General features: G+C 39.6%; 1 protein-coding gene across 1 annotated transcript; it reads left to right on the top strand.

Moving 5' to 3' along the window:
• The first annotated feature begins 1,319 nt into the window (after window positions 1-1,319).
• On the top strand, window positions 1,320-15,638 carry LOC136568851 (cell surface glycoprotein CD200 receptor 1-A-like). The gene is made up of 6 exons (XM_066569059.1): window positions 1,320-1,407; window positions 11,022-11,336; window positions 12,138-12,392; window positions 13,181-13,286; window positions 14,207-14,258; window positions 15,516-15,638. The coding sequence occupies exons 1-6, from the start codon at window positions 1,320-1,322 to the stop codon at window positions 15,636-15,638; spliced, it is 939 nt and encodes a 312-aa protein (XP_066425156.1).
• The last annotated feature ends 6,033 nt before the right edge of the window (window positions 15,639-21,671 follow it).

Genomic DNA, 21,671 nt, shown 5'->3' with positions numbered 1-21,671 from the left:
CTGGTGAAATTTCAGTATACAAACTTCTCCACTGCTGCTCAATGGATAGCCCATCCTCTGGGATAACACATTTAATCAGTGAGGGGCAATGGCCAAGCAACTTCACCTGGCAAAAGGAGTGAGAATGTGTGAAAGAAACAGCCCTGCAGACACTGAGGTCAGAAAACAAAGGGCAGGAGATGTTCTAGGTGCTGGAGCAGCAATTCCCCTGCAGTCCCTGGTGCAGAGATCTACTTGCAGCCCATGGAGCAGCCCCACACTGGAGCAGGTGGATGTCTCAGAGGAGGCTGTGACCCCATGGGAAGCCTGCACTAGATTAAGGGCACATAATAGTGAATTGTTTTTTGTTTCTGTTTTCCAGAGAAAAATGTAATTTCAGCTGTGCCAAAAAACCCCATAATTGCTCAATATTTCAGCTTTTGTACAAATTTCTGCCCCTTCAAATTAGATCAGTTTCTAAACAAAAGCATCATTTAAATGTGAAATATCAGTGTTTCATTTTGGAAATATTTACTGCTTCCTTGTTTCAAACCTCCAGAATGAGACATTCTGCAATTTTCCTGAAAACTATCCCATATTCACAATTTTTTTCAGATTCTGCAAAAAATGAGTTTTGTATTTGTAATATTTTAGCTGGCAAGGGTGGAGATGCAGTAAGAGTACACCTACAACTTAATTAAGAGTTCACAAGGTCTGAACTTAAAAGTTCACATGAGGCTGTGTATATATATGGGAAGTGTAGAATTCCATGTGCTAAGTAGGTACTTAAGAGAGAAATAATTGAAAATGTCACTACAGAGAAGATTTAAGACTGCTCTTTTTTTTTTTGAGGAAGACATGTGGAAGAATTTTCATGGAGGTTGTGACAAAGATGTGATAAACAACTAGCAGAAGTAAAAGCAGTGAGAAACATGAAGTCTCTCTCTAGTTTCCCAACACTAAGATTTCCTTTTTGATATTAAACTCAGCATTGAATAATCTCCTCTGGTTTTACTCTCTGAACTCTGCTGCAGGTTTATCTTCACTCATTGGCCTCCTTAGGAGAGCCAATGAACGGAAGGCAGAATTGCTCAGCCTGCTTCCTCAGTGTTTGCCTGGGTTCTCAGCACAGGAAGCTCTGAAAAGTCAGAAGGAGGAACCTCTCCAGCTTTGAGGAGCCAGTCAGCCCAGAGCATGCACAGCTAAAGGAGAGGCATGGGAAAGAGGGAGAGGAAACACTGACACTGGCTGCTGAGGATGTATTGGCAGGCAAGAAATGCTCCCCATGACCACAGTTAAGTTGGTGGAGGGATGGATGGAGTGAGGAAGCTGCCTGAGCCATGAAAACAGGAACCAACATGAAGATTGCTGGGAAGACCGTGTATGTTTTTGTGCTGCTCACCGTCACCATGGTCATGAGATTAGCAGGTGAGTCTAACTGGACCAATTGGCCATTGGGATGTAAGAATGGGAAATGTGCACAGCTCCTTTCTTTATAAAAGCTATAAATAGTTATATGGCTTTAATTAAGTGCTAAAAATTATAATGCACAGTTAAGATATGCTTTCCCAATACCCACTCCTGCTCATCTTAGTGGTCACAAGGCTGCCAGGTATTTTCCCTGTGACTTCTATGTAGGCAACTGTGTAATGACCCTTAGCTGGGAACATACAATTTGTCACAAATGGCCTTTTTACTAAGACCTCCAAATCACATCATCTGAGAAAATGAGTCTTTTGACACCCTAAAAATATGCCTGGGACAGTGTTTGGGAACTTGAAGCTTTTGGACATGTAGTTTCTGCTGAAGAGAGGCTGCAGGCACTTTGAAATAGGGCAGGGATCTCTCAGACCTTTCAGAGGAGAAGTGGAAGGTCTCTGATGTGCTGATAGAGGGGAGCAGCTTCTGGAATTTCATTCTATGGTGCATGGCCAGTATGAAGATGGGAAAGGCTTTTGTACCAAGGGCAATGGCAGTCCAAATTTTCTGTCTTTTAGTGTAGTTGACTTCATTTTAATACAGTTTAGCTACAGCAGTTAATGTTTCCCACATACTGCTCATTTGCATATTCAGAGCTTATGTTTTTCCAGACACTATAAAGCAATCCAGGGATTTGATAATGGAGCTAAGGATTTGAGGAGCAGTTCCAGAAACTTAAACTGTTTCTGTATAGGAGGAGGAAGGCAGATAAGCCCATGAGATCCAAATTAAACTTTGGACATCTCTGAACAATATGTAACATGCATGTGTCCATTCCTATTATGTACAGATAGAACTAAACTACACGGACATGAGTTACTTCATTCCTATTGGTCAGAAAATAAAAATATCTCCTTTGTGGTATTTTAAAGCAAAACAGATGCAGTCATTGTTGGCAGTGATGGAACACCCATCTATAATGTCTGGTGTGATGAGGAGAGGTTCTAAATGGTTACCCCAGTGCTGCCCACTTGAAAAATTTAAATACTTCTTGAACATTATTAACATTATTTGGATCATTAACCTCACAACAGGCACACTGGTGGTAAAAGATCTGTCCCTATTCTCTAGGTAAGAACTATGTCAAAAGAATACTGAGGAAGCTGCTCAAGTTCATGCAGATCAATTATGGTATCATCAAAGACAATCTACATTTTTGAAGACAGTCACTCAAAAAGTAAAGGAGCATGAATACACCACAGAATATTAAAGAAAAAGTGGGGACACAAAGAGAAATCATACTGGCAAAAATTATTTTAAAAAATTCAATTTGCTGGAAATATTTTTAAAATGTCCAATGCCAAAAAGTGGAGAGTTGTCACCCTAAGGTGTTTAGATTTTAACTTATTGGTGTCTTAGTTAACCAATTATATTGCCCTTCAAAGATTATAGAAAAAGGTGTTCTATTGAAATCTAATTTCACACCTGAAACCTCTTTCCTTAACCTGCTCCCAGTAAAAAGCAGCCTACATTTGATGGGAAGTTTTTATCAAGCACTGCTCCTAAACTTGTTTCCTTCAGTATGAGGATGGCTCTTCTGAGCAAGATCTAGCAGCAAGAGTTTTTTCCTTCAGAGAGCACAGGCTAAATGTGTCAAGCTGATCTAATGTGCATATTCTGTCCAGATAATTTTAGTCTTCAGTGTTGCATGAAGCTCAGAAGGAACTATGTCCCCCCCTTCTGAAGACTAGAGCAAGCTACTCTGAAAGAAAAGAAGTCATGGAAAATTTGTTGTATGTAACCAGACTTTATCTCCATTAACATTTTCCTTAACATTTCCTCAGCGTGTTGTTTTGTGTGACTGGGTTAGTTTTTACCACAGCAGATGGAGCAGCTCAGAAAAAAGGCTGAGGTTGCTTCCTAATTGTCATACCTAGATCTGCCCTCAGGAAGAGTTGGATAATAAGCTACTGAAGTTGTTGGGACATGATCTCTACTAAAAATCCTTTTGTGACAATCCTCAGTAGCAGCAGTGAAAAAGACTCAGAATTAAAATATTTTTGATAATGCTCTGAAGGTTTCTCTAGTTTAGCTAAGCACATGACACCTCAAGTGGTTGTGTATACTCCAAGGGAGAATGGTAAGGACAGGCAAGGTCTTCCATGAGAAGTCCATGCAATAAATCTCTTTTTATTGAAATAACATTTACAGCATTTGACTGGGTACATACTGCCTCTGTAGTTTATCCTGTGACAATGGATATGTGCAAGTGCTTCACAGGAAGCTGCAAGAAATCCATTATCAGTAATGAGATGTGATTCCCTATGGTTGTTCAATTTTATCAATAGTGAAAAACTGAAGTCGGTGACATTGTGCTGGAATAATAGACTATGAGGTGAATGAAGTAAAGTTAATTTACAGAGCAACCTAGCTACAGTTCAAGTTTGCCTGCATATATAACTTCCTTGAATGCTACTGCTTTCATTTAGTTTCTTTCCTTAATAAAACCAGTACATTCTTTTTCACTAGTACCAATGTTTTGTTGCCTTTTGACTATCTCTGCCCTAATATGGTTCACTGCATCTGTCTCTGTAGACTTCTATTCTAGTTTATGGTGGAATCTTGCTCCAGATACAAAAAATGATAGCCAAAAAATCTATTATGGTAAAATTTCATTTGTCTCCATTTCACTATTTCTTTGCTGCTCCTTTGGGACTGTGTGCTGGAATTATTCTGACTTCTTTTACCCTAAAAGCATCTGAACCCAAGCAGCCTGTTTTTCTGATCCAAATTCTTTAAAATAATTCTGTACCTTTAAATAAAGCAAAAATTTTCATAGAACACATCTAAACTGCCATAGTCCAATCTTCCAAACACATCCTTATGAAACCAACATTTTATTTTGCTGTGGTCCAAACACAGAGTGCGTTTGTGCCTGAACTTGTCTGCTTTCAAAACCGTGGAAAGAAGGAAGTTCAGTCTTCCAAACTGACCGCATACTTCGTGACTTACAAAGCAAGCAGATTTTCTTTAACTGTGAGTGCACTTTTTGGGGTAGGTGCTACTTAAAACTCACAGCGGATGTATTTTGTATAATGAGGTGCAATCATTCTTAAGAAAAAAGCATAGAGAATTTTCTTATGCTGCCTTATCTTGGTGTTGAATAAGACAATACTGGGATGAAAACTGCAATGCTAAGGGTAAGCAAGGTATGACTGTGATTTTGACCATTAAAAGTGAGGTCAGAAGGATGTTTTCATAGCAGTTTGTTATCTGCTCTCTGCAAAGTATGAAAAAGAAGGCACACAACCTACAGTTTGCAGACAATGATCTATTTTTGTTTAGAATAGTAGGAAAACACTGCTTAAGCATAAGTGAAGAGTATTTGTTTTATTTTTCTTCTCACGTGGCTGAGAGTAAAAGGCCAAGTTCAGCACATAGAACAAAATATAAAACAATCTGTATCTGTTTCTACACTGAGAACTGGAAGCACTTTGTCACTTGTGATGTCACAGTGCTACTCTGAAAGCAATACTATCCAAGGCACTTTGACGTCCAGTGCAAATCCCTTTTGCCCTCTTCCATTCCAGCTCACATTCTGCAAGAAGGAAGATTTATTTACTTACTTTGCACAGTTCAGAAGTAGCAAAGTTCAAAGTTTACAGCCAGACTGATATACCGTGTGACAGCTTATTAAGCTCAGTGATGATTTAGTATCATCTGAGGATTTGGCCAACAGTGTTTGTTCTCTTCATTTAAGAAGTGTACCCATCCTTTATTTTTCCCCTACAGTCATACTATATTGAGACATAACTGGTTTACATGGGGATAAATCAATGAATTGCTGGATCAAATTGCAGGCATTTTATTAGAAAACACTTTTCACAAACAATTTGAGCACCAAAACAAGTACCCATTTTATTGAAAAGCTGATTTAAATACTGATTAAGACATGGTTCTGTATTTGACTTTCCAGTCAAAATTTGTTGGACTACCTATTTTTTATTATGATGACATTTTTAGCTACTGAATTTCAGCACACATCTAACATTCTACTCATCAAGGTCAACTGATTTTTCTTGTGTGACAGATCAATTCTTTATACTAATAACACTGTGTTCTTCCTGCTTTCAACAAATTTCCTCACACACTGCTGATACAGCCAATGCCATTAGTAAAAACTTAAATGGAATTACGGCAAAAATCAGCTGCTGAGAAACATTATCAGCAAGCTACCTTAAAACTGGAACCACCATTTAATTGCCTTTTCTTTCTCTCCTTAACCCAGTTCTTTATTCATCCCTTGAACAGTTGTAGTCCCTGTAGTTGTCCCTTTATTCTTTCAGCTTAATTTTTTTCAAGGGGACACTGTATCAAACACATCTCTACCTAAGTGAGCTTTAGCATCTTTTCATTGCCTTCAAAATCAGCTGTCTTGAAAGACTGCTTGAAAAGATACTGGAGAATGCTTAAGAGAATTGAAAGATCATAGAAAAATTACACACTAGGAACTGGCAACTGCAAAGGTATATTCCACCTTGAGAGGGAAGACTGAAACTTTGGGATCACTATTGACTGCTATCAGTGTCCTCAGCCCTCTGCAACATATAATGAGTCATGTTGAAGTTTGCAATCTTAAAAAATCCAGCCATTCTATGAGCACTTCATATTGCAAAACCAATGACAAAGAGCGTGAGATTAGTATCTCAGTTTGCATGAAGCAGCAAGAAAAAGTGATAATACTTTTCTTGGTGGCAAGAAAAGTACTGCAAGTGGCATGGTAGTGGTGACAGAAAATAAATGTGTTAAAAGAAGAACAAAATAACAATTTTGAGTATAAGGAAAAAAGGAATTTTGACGATAAAGGAAATTCCTAACTAGAATGAAATGAAAATAAGACATCTTTTCAAGGAATAATGAAAACTATGGGTAAAAGAGTATGAGTGTGAAACTAGCAATAAAGGTATAAGTCTTTTAATGTGTCCTTTTAAAGATACATCTGTGCTCAAAAAGCTATGATCTAGGTTTCAAGAAACAGAGGCTTATGAACTTAGGTCAGCTATTTGATGTGTTTCTATAATGAAATTTAATGTAGTCTAACTACTCGCTTCTCACCCGAAACACAGGAAAGGTTTTTAGCCCACACTCCATCCTGTGCTGCTGTGACTATGTTTTCAAAGTCACAAATCTACACTATATAAGAATCTGTCAGTACATCAGCAATTCCTACCCTAGTACAAAGCACTTCTCTTTCATTTCATTCCAGACAAGCCTTGCTGGGTGTCACAGGAACTCTGTGGCAGTAGAAGGGGAAAACAGATGCAGAACCAGACTTGTATCTGAACTCTTCCAAGCATCCACTGTTGCCTTTTTGCTTATGACTTGCTGTGACTCATATACTACATTCATTCCAAGATACAGTTAGTCATTGGCTGTGGTATGATCATTGTTTCAGTTCATTATATCTCTAAGTTTAATACCTACAGGGGGTGTAGGGGGATTATGCATCAAAATGCTCTGGTAAATTATTACTGTAAGAAATAAAGAATCAAGAGGATGTCTGAGAAATATGTCTGAGAAAGTAAAGTAGTCTCTTTATAGTGCAAAAAACTCTTTAACAGTTAAATTTTGCAAGAGACTGTCATGGAAATTGAGGCAATAAAAATTTCTACTGTGGTTTAAAACCTGCCATGAAGAATAACAGAGGCTGGAAATCTTTCATGTTTGAAAGCAGCACTTTCAACCTACATAACTGTCTCTGATTTTGCAGTGATTCCCCTCAAAAGTTTAGTGGCTTTACAATCAAATGTTCCTGTTTTTAAAATCTTTGTTCTTTCAGTGTGAGAAAGTCTCTGAGAAATAGGAGAAATGACAAAATAAGTGATACTGAAAAGAAGCTGGTGTGACTCTTATTCATGACAGCTTTCAAACACTGCATAAACCAAACAGAAAAAAACCGAGCAAATTTTTCCCCCAGTCTTTTCAAATTACAGTAACCTTACAATGACAACAATAACCAGCACATTTTTGAAAGACAAATGTGAACTCCCCAACCGAGTTTGTTTTTCCATAAAAGTGGAATCTGTCAGTGCGTTGGAATGTGCACTTAGTGCACTGCAATAGAGCTTGAGAACCTTCTCAGACATGGCTTGAAGTATTCTGCAACAGTCAAGGAGAGACAATGAGAGATGACATAATTAGATCTCAGAGGCTGCAGTCAAACTGGAGAACCTCAGTCTAAAGGCCTGCTACGACCAGATGAGTCTTCAAGGTGAAATCTGATCACAATGGATTTGCATTCACAACCAAAATGAAATGGTTCAGTCTGGTGCTGTACAGAACTCCCAGAACCTGACTCCTCTGTTTTCCACATCAGTGTGACAGACAGCATGTACTTCTGGTTTCCTGAGCTCTGCTCTTTCTGGCTAACAGAAAAAAATGATTGCTGTTTTCCAGAGTTCAACTCAATTATGAAGAACATAACTGAAAATGAGATGTTATTTAAAATAAATAGGTAACCCTTTATTTCTTATCTCTTGTGTGCAATGAGTAACAGTGCTGACATTTAATTACCATCCCATTTAATGCACCAAGATGAGCTTGATAGCTCACACCTTCAAATCTCTTGTTCTCTGCAGGCCCACAGAAGTTGAGGCCTTGTTGCACTAATTATCCCCTTTTTCAGCCACAGCCAGCTGTCAGTTCAGTTCAGATGTAAGATGAGATTTCACCTCAAGAGCTGTAGCTGTGCAAAATGCTGGTCTGAGCCTCCGAGCAGACAAATGCTGATGTGGATGCCATAAATCTGCCTTAACACACTGGTCACAAACCAATTGATTATCACAGAGGAAACAGCAGCAAATGACTTTTAGCCACTTTGCAGCATGAAAAGACCATTCCAGAAGACAATGGTGTGGTGAGAGGTCTGAATTAAAATACTTGCAGCACTGAACATTTTCTCTTTAACAGAAATGGAATACTGTGCTGGTTTTTAGCAGGGAGAGAACTCATTTTCTTCATAGTGGTTTCTATGGAGCTGGATTTGTGCTGGAAACTGTGTTGACATTACAGAGATGTTTTGAGCAGTGCTTACACAGAGCCAAGGCCTTTTCTGATTCTCACAACACCACTGAGTGTTCCACCACTGTGGTCCAAAAGAGCTGGAAAGGAACACAGCCAGGACAGCTGACCCCAACTGGCCATAGGGATATTCCAGACCATGTGGCATCATGCTCAGCACATAAAACTGGGGGAAGAACAAAGAAGGGATGCTTGGATCTATGATGTTTGTCTTCCCAAGTCACCATTATGCATGATACAGTCCTGCTTTCCTGTAAATGGCTGAACACCTACCTGCCTTTGAGATGTTTTGTTTTTCTTGTGTGCATAGCTTTTGCTTTACCTATTAACCTCTTGAGTTTTCTCACCTTTCTGATTCTCTCCCCATCCCACTGTAGGGGGAGTCTGCGAGAGAGAGCTTGCGGCTGTGTGGGGCTTTGTTGCCAGCTGGGATTAAACTACAAGAAACACTTCTGCTTGTTTAGTTCTCCTGTAGAGTAGACATACACCCTCTAGGTTTAGTGAAATTCCCAGAGGAAAGGGGAGATTGCAGCTTCCCTCAGAGCTCCTGAGTACATATCCAAGAACACAGGCTGGGGCAGGCAGCATAAGGAGGACAAAGAAAGCAGATCAGGAGACCTTGGCAAAGGACTTGATTGTAGCAGGCCCACAAGAAGTAATGAAAGTGAGGGAAAAGGAGTTCAGGTGTGATCATGTAAAAATGTGCAACCTGACAAGTCAGCAAAAGGGTGTGGAGTAGAAAAGAGGACTGAGGGAAAGAACCTGTTCTTTAGGGGCAGAAGGACCAAAGGAGATTTATTTTCGTGTCTTTACTTTCATAAGTAAAGCCAGCAATTCTGTGTCCCCTGCAGACCTGTCACTTTATGATGTATTGATTTATATTCTAATAAAATATACTTTTAGATACTTAATGGTTTTTGGTATGCTGATTGGAAAGAGAAAGCAGAATATGTCCAACTTCAATCCAATGAGAGGTCTTACCAACAACTTCAAAGTGGAGGAAATGCTAAGGCTGACCAGGAAGGATGGGATAGGGATGGGGATAACTTGTATTTAAGGAAATGCCTTTGTATTTGGGGATCCCATAGCTATTTACACATTAACTTCTGGGAATATACATTTTGGATTGCTTCTGAATAAAGCTAATTCTGTGGTAAGAACTAGCAAGTTTTGACCTTTCCTGGGATAATATTTTAGTTTGAAATAGAAAGTTCATCACAAACTTCCATGAACATAGATGACATTATTCTTCATGGTTTGGAAGCTCCCCATCAAGTATTACCCAGGTCCAGTCCTATTTTGCTTGTGAGTCACTTCAAAGTCACTTTTATTAACCAAACCTTTAAGGATTTTTGGCAGACACATTCTTTTGTAAAGGAAAGCAAAAGATCATGTTTCTAGCAGCATGTGCCCAAAAAAGAGCAAATCAAGGAAGAAAATTCACAATTAATATTTACACTAATGCTGCTTACCTGCACTCTCACAATAAAAGAGGGCAATAAAGTGAAGACAGTTTAACCTTTTATATTATAAGACCTCTTTGAAAAAGTATGAAGCTGTGTGGCTAGGATAAGCAAGATGATTTTTTACTAATTAATGTGTCATCTGGGGAAAATTCTTGTCATACTTAAAGTCATCTGAATCAATAACAAGATGCAGGCAATTTCATACAATTTCTACAAATTTTCTGTAAACCTAAAATTGTATTTAAACTTGATTCAGCAGATTTTAAGCTTTCTGATGTGGTTTCTTGGAGTGAAGTGAAGTGAATGTGCCTGATTCATTCAGAGGAGAATATAACAGAAAGGCATAGCAAAAAGCACCACTTTCACTGCCTCTTTCTTTACAGCCTTGAAGCTTGAAAACCCATTGTGTTGGGTTTTTAACATTGCAATGAGCTGCTTAGGAGATGCTGAGTTGAAAGACAAGTAAATTTCTGCTGCTTTAGTATGTAAATGGAAGTCTACCCAGTTCAATATGCACAACACTGTCATTCTTGTTCAACATTTGCAAATATTATCCAAAAAAACCCCCAGCTCCAACACAGGGGCAGTTTGGGTGCTCAGGTTTGCTTAGTCATTTTCAGATTCCCACTGTATGGGATTTCATATGAATGCAGAAGTAAAAGTTGTTTATTTTGTTGGCAGCAACGGTTAGAGAGAAAAGCCACTGTCATGTGGCCAGATGCAACAGTCATATTCCTGTATTTTAGGTCCTGTGAGCAACCCACTGGAGGATTTGCTCACACAAGCACAGCCTTTGGATGCGGAACCGCTGAAGACAATGGGCAGGAGTAGGGTCCTCCTCCAGTATCCAGTCTTATCCACTAAGATGATCCTCAGTGGGAAATTTGTATTGCAGGGGTTGGCCATGACAGGCCATTGGCTCCATAATCCACAGCTGTAGGAAGAGATGACAGACAACATGCAGATGAGCACAGCCATGGCCTCACGCTTGTTTGTAGCACTGCAGACATTTCCCTGTGAAGTCCAGACCACAACTCCTGGGCTCCCTCTCACACGTTCTCTTTTTTTTCTCCTCAGGGAACAACTCCTCAGTGTTAGTGATGACTGTAGGTAACAGCTCAGTTCTCACCTGCTTTCTCAAAGGAAATATAACTATGCTAACATGGACAATAACCCCCAAGGCTGGAGGCCTGTGCACCTTGGTATACAGGGTTGATACGAACGAGACACACAGAACAACCTGTAGTGACAACATAAACTGGATATTCAGAGCAGGTCTGCCTCCTGCCCTTGGGATACGGCAAGTGGGGCTAGCCCAGGAGGGAAATTACAGCTGTGAAGCGGCAACAACAGAAGGGAATTTCCACACAAGGTACCACCTGACTGTGCTGGGTAAGGAATGTGCAAAAGGGAGCTTTTTAAAAATTAGACTAATGAGGGTAAGGTTAGATTAGATATTAGGAAGCTATTTGGTATTGTGAGGATAGTGCCACTGGAACACTGATTGTCCAGAGAAGCTGTTGACATCCCAGTGTTAAAGACCAGTGAGACTTGAAGCAACCCAGTCTTGTGGAAGGTGTCCCTTTGCATGGCAAGGTGGTTGGAACTAGAGCATCTTTAAAGTTCCTTCCAACCTAAGCTATTCTGTGATTCTGTGATTCTTGCTGGGACAAACTCATGCATTTCATTGGGAGTATCTCTGTGTCTCCTTTCTCCTTATTTCCCATAACTCTTCTCCCTTCTGCTGCTCCCTTTTTCCACTGTCTAGTTAGAAGTGACAGGTGTGAAGCAATTTCCCATGTACACACAGAGAATATGAATGGCTGTGATGAGGCTCAACTGGATGCGGGAGAGTTGGGCAAAAGGGAAAAAGAGAGCTCTTCTTTGTCTCGTGTGTTTTGGGCCCATGTTGTGGGATGGGATGGGATAGGACGGGATGGGATGGGATGGAATGGGATAGGATGGGATGGGATAGGATGGGACGGGATAGGACGGAACGGGATGGGATGGGATGGGATGGGATGGGATGGGATGGGATGGGATGGGATGGGATGGGATGGGATGACAGCCCCAGCCTTATTTTCCTCTTTTCACTGGGTTTAGTTTGGGTTCATTTTGGGCAGAGGACAAGAACAGCCCATCCCAGCTGTTCCAAACTAGCTCCATGCATGTCCCCTTGCTGGTGCTTTGCAGCTCCCCCGAGGCTGAGCCTGTCCTGTGATGAGCAGGGCAGCCCTGTGTGTGAGGCAGCGGCAGGGAAGCCGCCGGCTCAGCTCTCCTGGGTCCCAGAGGGCAGCTCCACTGCAGAGGAGAAGTGCTACGACAACGGGACAGTGACTGTTCTCAGCAAGTTCACAGCGTGTAGCACCAATGTCACCAATGTGACCACCTGCATGGTGTCCCACCCAGCTGGGAACTGGAGCCAGTCCATATCCTGCTGTCCCTCAGGTGAGCTTCCCTTTGTGCTTTCTGTGTTCAGAGCCCTGTCCAGCTTTCTCAGCTCTTGCTCCTTCTAGAATGGAAAGTCTCTAAAATATACAGAAATCTTCAGTGAAGTCCTATAGAGACAAGAGTATCATCCCTGACTGCCTTTGCCCAGAAACATCAGTGGCTTCTTTGTGTTCTGGACATTATTTCCTAATGCTTTCTTCCCTAAGAGGGATATATATATACATGTGGTAATATTCTTTTGGTAGTGGAAATGCTTATGGAAATGGGAGAAAGCAGTCTTTATCCTTGTATTCAAATAATCACTTGGAATGAGAATATTAGGATTTTTTTTTTTTGGATGCAAATTTTAATACCGTGGTAAGAGAGATGGAGAGCCAAGTCTCAAGTTGCTAGCAGAAAAAAATACATTCCTTCATTCCAAATTTTGAATGTCTGATAACGTATGACCCTTGGATTCTGGTTTTTGGTTTTCTTGTTGCCTTTGATAATATTTATGACTACTGAGAAATGATGAGTCCTTGAGAGGAACTCAGGTTTGGCTTAGTGAAAATATATTATGAATGGCCACTGTGACATTAGTGGAATCTACTTTTGCCTCTGACAGACACTCCATTTGTATTTCTCCCCAAAGTTTCATTACTATGTTCCTTTCTGCTGAAGGACATTCTATTTGTTTTACAAGCATGCTAAAAATGCATGTATGTTCTAAAGCAACTTTAATCTTCTACTGAAATAATACAGAAACTGAGAAGAAGATATAACTGAGACTGTCTCTTTATGTTTAGAGAAAATCGACACCAACGTTTTCCTGTATGCCTGCATCATTAGTTGTGTTCTGATCATTATCACCTTGCTGGCTGTCATTTACTATTTCAAGCTCCATGGTGATAGGTATGTACTTATACTAAGGTGCTAAGGAAAAATCGTCTAGTGCTAGGAGAAATTTTAAAGTACTCTTTGTGTCTTGAAATAATATGATTCTGTCAGTCTGTGCTGCTGTGATTAACCAAATTAACTACATCAAATATTTCTGTACTGAAGACACTGTGCACTGTGCATTGCACACATCTTCACAGAATGATGCCCTGAGTAAAATATAAATGGGAAGAAGTTGGGCAAGGACCCTGATTGCACTGCCTCCTAAAGAGGAACACTTATTTCTGATAGGAATCTGTGAGAGTAAATCTTCTTCAGATACTGTCACAGTCTGCCAGTATCTCTCAGGGCACTGGTTCTGCTGCCTAGTAAGTTCCACTAAATGCCAGAGGACTGAGCAATGCCAGCCTGCCATATGAGCAGAATGAACAGCAGATTCTATCTGTATTTATTAAAAAATTCCTTGAGTGAAGCTGGGCTCTGGTCCCTTTAGGATTTCCTATGGGGAAAAAAAAAGTAGTTCTGAGGAATACCAACAGAAATAATTTGTGGAGTGGAATGATGAATTAGCACCTGTACTGAAAACGTCAGCTAGGTTCCTCATTTGCCTGTTACAAACTGTTTTTCTCTCAGACCTTTTCCCTCAGAGGTGAAGAATTAGTTCAATACCATTTCACTAACTGCAAAATGTATATCCTTACAGAGGGCTTTGGTTCTAATCTGCTTCCATTTTATGTATAAGCACCTACAAACATAAGAAAAAACTTCTTTAGAAAGGTAGGGTGCTATAATTTCAGGATCAAATGTCAAGGAGAGAGAGACATGAGAAGGTTTTACTCTTGAAGACAAGAAAAAGAAATGTTTCATAAGCTTTTGATCAAAGAAACCAAGCTGTGATCCAGCTGAATGTATTTTAATACTTTTCTTTTTCACAGACAATGCCACAAAACCAAACCTCCTGAAATTGCTCCTATACATTCCCAACAGGTAAGAAGAATTATGCAAATTAGACCATCACCAAATCATGGTGATTCTGGTGGCCCTGGAAACATGATCAGTGAAAGGAAAACATTAGATTTTTACTCTCAGCTTTCAGCAAGTACTAGGGTGTCTGATATATTTACTCTTAGCTCTTTATAGGACAAAATGAAGTTATTATCGTCACCATAACTTTGACCTGGAACAAACACTAGAGGTGTGTTCCAACAGCAAACACTCAGCTAAAGCCATCCTTTAATTTTAACAAGGAGTCAGTACCACCACATTTCCCTTGTCATATCACATACCCTGTCTACAACTACTCTCCAGATAATAGCATGGGTTGGGGAATATTAAGAAAACTGTTAGTGAACAAGAAGATTAAGCAACAAGATTAACAGACACCAAAAGAAAAAGAATATCCCTTTTGGTGTCCAGAATGATAATTGTATGAATTTTGAAGGCCACTCTTTATCTTGCATGGTCAATCCACAATTAAAGAAACAATCATACTCAAGAACATGGAAGGAGAGCTGAGCTGCAAACTGGGAGATATTTTTTGATATCCTATGTTGTTAGAAGCTTCCTGTGTAACTGAGCAATTCACCTGTAAGCTGTCTCTGTTCTTTGCTGCCAAATCCAAATAACAGCATCTCTACACAGACAAGATGTGTTACAATTATATCGTATCTGTGCACCTACAGTATACACTAGACTCAAATTCTGCCATCAACTTAAAAAGATGCTTCAGTTTCTAAAGAGACTTAGTCAGTTCTAGTTATTAGTATTCCTGCTGCCCTCCCTCCCAACTGCTGACAGACACAGTTGCATTAATGTAAAATAATGGTTTAAGTACCAGCGTTCTTGCTGTCATGTCATGGGACTTTCATTGGCATGTCTGTAGACTGAAATGCAGACTGATTAGGAATGAATCAAGGTCAAGACTCTAGCATATTATTTGCTCTTTCTAGAGAGTCAGACCCTAATAAAATTTTTTTTCAGGCCAGCGAAAGTGGAGTAGAAGGGAAGATAAAGGAGGCAAATGAAACAACACCTCAGCTTTACCCTCCAAATCTTTGATAGAAACAGCAATCCACATTCCTTGGTAGAAAAATAAATAGAAGGATTTTTTTTTTATAGTTGAAGAGGAGTAAATATGCGAGCACTATTTCCCAGTAATTTTCTTCAGTCCAGATGAAAGATTTGCAGAGATTTGCCAAGCTAAATTCCTCCTTGTATTCACAGTTTTTGGTTTTGTTTTGCTAGGATGACACAATGGAAGTGGAACCTTATACTACTTATGTTCAGAAGGAAAATGTAATTTACAACTCAGTGTCTGATCTGACAGTGGGGCAGAATCTTCCACAGGAGTTGTGTCCAGGAACATGAATGATTCAACAACATCAGAAAAGGAAAGAGATTCTTTATGGAAGACTGGTTATAGAAAGAAACTTGGAGGATTTCTTCAGATTTTGGGGCAGCATAGATCACTAGGTCTGTTCAAACACCTCTGCTTGCTGATGAGTCCATAATTCTTTTTTTCTCCCTGTTTTGCTTTCTTCCTTGGGAAAATGTGTTATTCCTTGGGAATATATGACTGACCACACACCATAGTTTTTCCTGGAAAAGAAGTTGTGAGCAGTCTTCCCTTTGCTGTTGTTGCCTGGGGATCCTAGTTCTGTCAGTCACTTGTAGTTGTTACTTTGATGCACTTGACACTATGATGTACACATTTGGGAGACAGAGGAGTGTTCTGTCTGAACTGAAACAAAACACCCTTCCACCAACAGCCACTTTTTTCTAATACATATGTTAATAACACATGACCTGATGACCTACTGATCATCACTGAATACCTCAAATAACAGAAAATAATGGTAGGTAAGACTTAGTTCTGAAAATGGAAATAAGGGATAAATTTAGAAGGTCATCCACTAAGAAGGAGACTGCACTAGCATGACTAATTCACTTGTTAGGTTCATATCCAGTATTTCATGCCAATATGGAGTGTCATCCAGAAGAATCTGGACAAGGTTGACAAGTAGGCCAATGGAAATCTCATGAGATTTAACAAGACCAAGTGCAAGGTGCTGCACCTGGGCTGGGACAACCCCTGGTATCAACACTGACTGGGGCATGAACAGATTGAGAGCAGCCCTGCTGAGAAGGACTTAGGATGAGAGGCTGGCCATGACCCAGCAAAGTGCACTTGCATCCCAGAAAACCAAACGTCTCCTGGGCAGCATGGCCAGCAAGGGAAGGAAGGGATTCTGCTCCTCTGCTCTGCTCTTGTGAGACTCCACCTGCAGTGCTGCATCAGCTCTGGGGTCCCCTGCACAAGCAGGACATGGACCTGCTGGAGCAGATCCAAAAGAGGCCATCAAGATGATTAGAGGGATGGAACACCTCTCCTGTGAGGAAAGGCTGAGAGAGCTGGGATTGTTCAGCCTGGAAAAGAGAAGGCTTTGGGGTGACCGAATTTTGGCCTTCCAGCACCTGAAGAGAACCTGCAAGAAAGACAGAAATGGACTTTTACAAGAGCATGAAGTGACAGGGTAGTGGGGAATGGATTCAGAATGAAAGAGAGTAGGGTTAGATAAAATATTAGGAGGAAATTCTTTTCTTTGAGGGTGGTGAGACATTGGAGTAGGTTGACAGAGAAGCTGTAGATGCCCCACCCATTGAAGTGTTCAAGAACAGGTTGGATGGAGCTCTGAGAAACCTGGTCTAGTGAAAGGTGACCCGGCCAATGCCAGGGGGGTGCACCTTGATTTTTTAAGGTCCCTTCCAACCCAAACCACTCTATTACTTTGTTATTTCCACTAAATATGTTCATTCTGTGTTTCAGATCACTGGTATGATTATTTTTCTATGAGATTCCATGAAGATATGTCATTCCTCTCTTTCTTAAGAGTAAAAGCATTAAGATACTGTAAAATAATCAAAAACAAAGTAAATATTTCACAAAACAAAACAAGTACAAATATATCTTCTATAAATGTGCAATAATGTACAAAAAAGATAAAATGCTTGCTAGTTGTAGTAATATTTATTTTTATTACCAAAACTGAAGTTTCGTTTCATTTGTATGTCTAGATATTTTACTTATATTCTTTTCAATGTACTTCCAAGTTCACTTTTTTGTATGCAAATTAGCTTATGTATCTTGTTGTGTCTCATTTTGAAGTTACTTATTCTCATCTTCACAAAATACTCCTTGGAAATAAGTAAAATAAATTGTCCTCTATATAGTAGCAGTTGTCAAATATTTTTGATTGATGCCTTTCTAGCAAAAGTATGAACTGATTTTACAGTAACAATAAAGAAACATGTTTATAAGCCTCTGTTGACTACCTCTTATTTCAGTATTTTAAAAGACTGACTGGGTACTTAGTCTGATTGCAGCATCAGAAGAACTGGATTTTTCCTTTAGATTTAGAAATATTGTTTGACACACATTGTTAGAGCTTTCTTTTGAGCTAAGCTCCCAAGGACTATGACGCAGTGCTTGGAAAACAGACTTCTAAGCTAATTGCAGTTCCTAAATGTATTGCTCATGTAAACTGATACAGTTGGTGGTTTACTCTCACTCTAGCAGCTATCAAACAGCCACTCTTGCCAGGTGCTTTTTGCAAGCAAGTATTGCTTTTCTCCATTTTTGCATGTCATTTTAGAGTGGAAGGGATCAAAGCTGAATATCAAGCAGCTACAAACAACTTTTAAAGGAACTTCAGTTTCCAGTGACTGACCAAGGAAGAGAGCCAGTCAACACAGGCATAATCCTCTGAAATTCCTCACTTAAAATAGGTGTTATACTGACCAGTGATCTGTTTTTCCCACTCAAAAACAGAGTGCCATCACTTCCTAAGACTTTTTTCCTGTGGACTGGAAAGTGTTTTACATTGTTAAGCCTTCATAAATGGGGTTCATCAGGTCTTGAAGGTAGATTGTTGCCAGTTTATAAGCAATATATATTTACTGAAGTGTATTATCTGTTAACCTGCTGTCTAGCTGTAGGGTTTTATCATCCTTCACAGGCCTATTACACTGGACTAAATCACATAAGTTCCATGCCTGGACATTTCTAAGTTGCTAATTGGTTGATTATTTTCTTTGTCCTTTACTTTGTTCCACATTCAGACCTGCTATGGGCAGAAAAACAGAATTTTAGTTTGTGATTGTGAAAAATAAGATTAAGAGTCTTATGTATACACACACGCACAGGTATGCTCTTGGTCCCCCGCAGCACGGAATTCTAAAGAGTCTCTTTGTGAACTCCTCTCTCTCCCTCAGGGTGCTTGCTGCTCCACTCTGCACCATGCTGCTCTTGTGGTGAAGACATCCTCCACACAAAAGTGCTGTCTTGGCTGACTCTTAGCAGTCAGGCCAGCCTGCCCTCTGAACTCCCCAGGATGTTGCAAAGTCACAGGAAGAAAGTCAGCATCTTTTCAGCTCATCCCGTACAGAACGGTTTTGGCTTTTGCCACATTTACCAATGCTCTATCTCATGCTGCAACATTTAACTTTGGTAAATTTGCATCTTGCACTTTTACTGCTGTATTTTATCTTCACACGCATCTTTCAGTCTCCTGACAGGTTCTAACTGCCATTCCTGCTCTAAAGAAGCAGTTAATACTCACAGTTATCTTATGACTGTAGAGAGTCCCCAGCACCCAGCTCACACGCACAGCACGGCAGCAGATTCTCTGCTGCTGTGCATCCACAGAGTGAGTAGCTGCTCACCTGTTCTTTAGGATGACGGTGGAATGCTAAAGAATGGATGCACCACGAATCCTGAGGCTAACATAGCTTCAATTTCTGGGTGTCTCTAATTGGAAATTGTTTCACGGGAACAAGGTCAAGCCCTTCACCACTGTAACAAAACCACATAAGATTTGGTTACATTGCAAATATCAGCAGAAAGGTAATTATATCCTCACTTACCTGCTTCAAACAGCTTTCCTGATAAGAGAGTCCAGTCAAAGGGGTGTTTCAGATATTACCCAGTCCCTGAATCCCAACGACCTGCAGGATTTACAGCTATGTTCTCCTGCCAGTGAGAGAGAACCAATATGCATCATATTTGATGGTTTACTACTTACAGCCTAGTTTGTAACCCTGCTGTCCATTGTAACCCTTTGGTTCAGTGTGAGACTGCTGAAGTTCCACTCAGCTTACTTTCAGTTTTGAATTAAAATGACCTGAAGGTCTTCTATGTTTATCCTTTTGGCTACAGAAATTTAAGTTTTCCTGTTAGAGCTGGGTGATTTTCACATGAGCATTCTCCCTCTAGATGTAGCAGGGGTTTCTTCATACAAATCTAAAGAATAAGTTTACTTACACAAATCTTGAGAATGAGTGTATTGGCAAGGGAATTCTAAATAATTTTTTTCAAAACCCCCAATTTATTAAAATGATATTTTAAAAAATCTAAAATCTCTAGCAGAATAAAAACTGATTCAAATTTAATTGGTAGGGAAATAAAATTGTACAGTGCATTTAGTCATAACTAGAAAGAAAGATAAAAAAATACATTTGCAGAGGAGTTATGCAGTCAGATCAAAACCTATTCACAGAAAATACTAAGCAAAGAATATTCACTACTAAATATATTTCATAATGAATATGTAGGAAAGCCTTCCAAAGGCTTCCTAACTTTTTCTCCCTTGCATTCACCATTGAGAAATCTTTTCTCTCTGATGGACTAAAGGTGACAGCTATTTTTGACCTTGTGTTAAGTTTAAAAAGAATCTACCTCAGTGGATGTCCTCAGTCAGGAAACTGCATAAACATCCAGAAAGATGTTTTCATTCAATATCTTTGTTAAACCTCTTCAATGACATCTGCTCAATAGAAATTACATTCTTGAGTGTGTGGGGCATACTGAAATTATTTCTAACTACATAAAGACTGTCTTGTAATTTCCCTGTGGTCCCCAACTTCTGCCTCTGTCAGCATTGCCCTTCAATATGTGCTTAAAACTTTAAGTATTATAAGGCAGATGATATCTTGAAGTTCTGAGTTTGCAAAGCATCTTGAATAAAGGGATCCTAATCTAAAACTAGGGATCCATCACCTTTTGAAAATACAAATTATAAACAGAATCTGGAAACCAAACTGGACAGGAAGCTAGTTTGCTAAGTGTTATGATTTATACTAGCCAGTTCCCTCCAGGAGATACTGTTTGCATAAAAGCTTCCTTACTCATCAATACAGATTAATTTCTCTTTTATTAAAAAAAATCTGAGAATCACAGCTGCTTCTGTTCACAGTATCACAGGTACAACATGCAAGTGCTAATGCTATGGAGTAATATTCCAGCCTGAGTCATCAAACTCATAACACTGCATTTTGCTCTGCCAATTTTCCTTTTTTGTAAGAGCATATTCTTATTATACCATGTACCAATCCTGCTGTTCTTCACATTTATTCACTGAACTCCAGTAGTTATTATGTAGGTGTCAGCATTACCTTTGCCAATCAGCAGCAGCAAAACACTGGTACACAAAGAAGCTCAAAGTGAGGTGATGCACACAGTCAGCTTTATCCTGATAGCATTAACTGCTTGTTGCAGAGTAGTTGAGACTGACCTGTAAAATGACTGTAGCAGGATAACTACTGAGAGGTTATTTTGATGGTCTATTTTAGCTTCAGTTATCTTGATCTTTAACCTCCCACAGCTGTTCAGTAAAGCAGAAGGTGATATGTCACTGTGGTAAATTGTGGGAGAAAGAGGAAAAAGGGACTTCACAGCTTTGCTGCACCAAGTTATAAATTTGTTTATGAAAGATTCTAAGGCTTTTCACTTAACTTTTTTTTTCCTAGCTCAGTGCTTTCAGGTGTACTTCAGTATAGTTCATCCTGGGTATAAGAAATATTCTGGCTATATCCAAATGAAAACAGTAATTCAGGAACAGATTATGACCACTAGATGACAGTTTTACCTCACCCTATGAAAAACTGCCACAGAGAAGCATTAGTTCTCTTCACACTTTCTTATTAGATTTGGGATAGTAACTAATTTTCCTACATTCCCTACATTTTCCTTCATAGAGCTTAATTTGTGGCAGAATGTTCTCACAAAAAGAAAAAAAGAGTCATTTTCTTGCACATAACAACATTGAGAAGTAAGGCAATTCAAAGGAAAAACAGGAGAAATAACATACTGTACACCAAGAAACTAATTCAGAAATCATTGGAAATTTCTCCATGGTAAACACAACACTCAAATGCTCAGTGGTAAGTAGGTTCTGAGGGTACGGAGAAAAAAAAATAGGGAAAAATCATTGAGATCTCAAGGGCTGGCATTGCAAAAGGCAAATGAGGGAGTGATTAATGAGACCTCAAAGACTGCAGATATCAACAGGCGTTCCTTTCCTTTTTCAGTGCTCCAGCTTTGCAGTGGAAAGGCTCATTCTTCTC

The sequence above is a fragment of the Molothrus aeneus genome, chromosome 2 (genome assembly GCF_037042795.1).
Source record: "Molothrus aeneus isolate 106 chromosome 2, BPBGC_Maene_1.0, whole genome shotgun sequence".
Lineage (NCBI taxonomy): Eukaryota > Metazoa > Chordata > Aves > Passeriformes > Icteridae > Molothrus > Molothrus aeneus.
The sequence above is the reverse complement of the archived record's forward strand: the minus strand, read 5'-3'. Positions and strand labels throughout refer to the sequence as shown.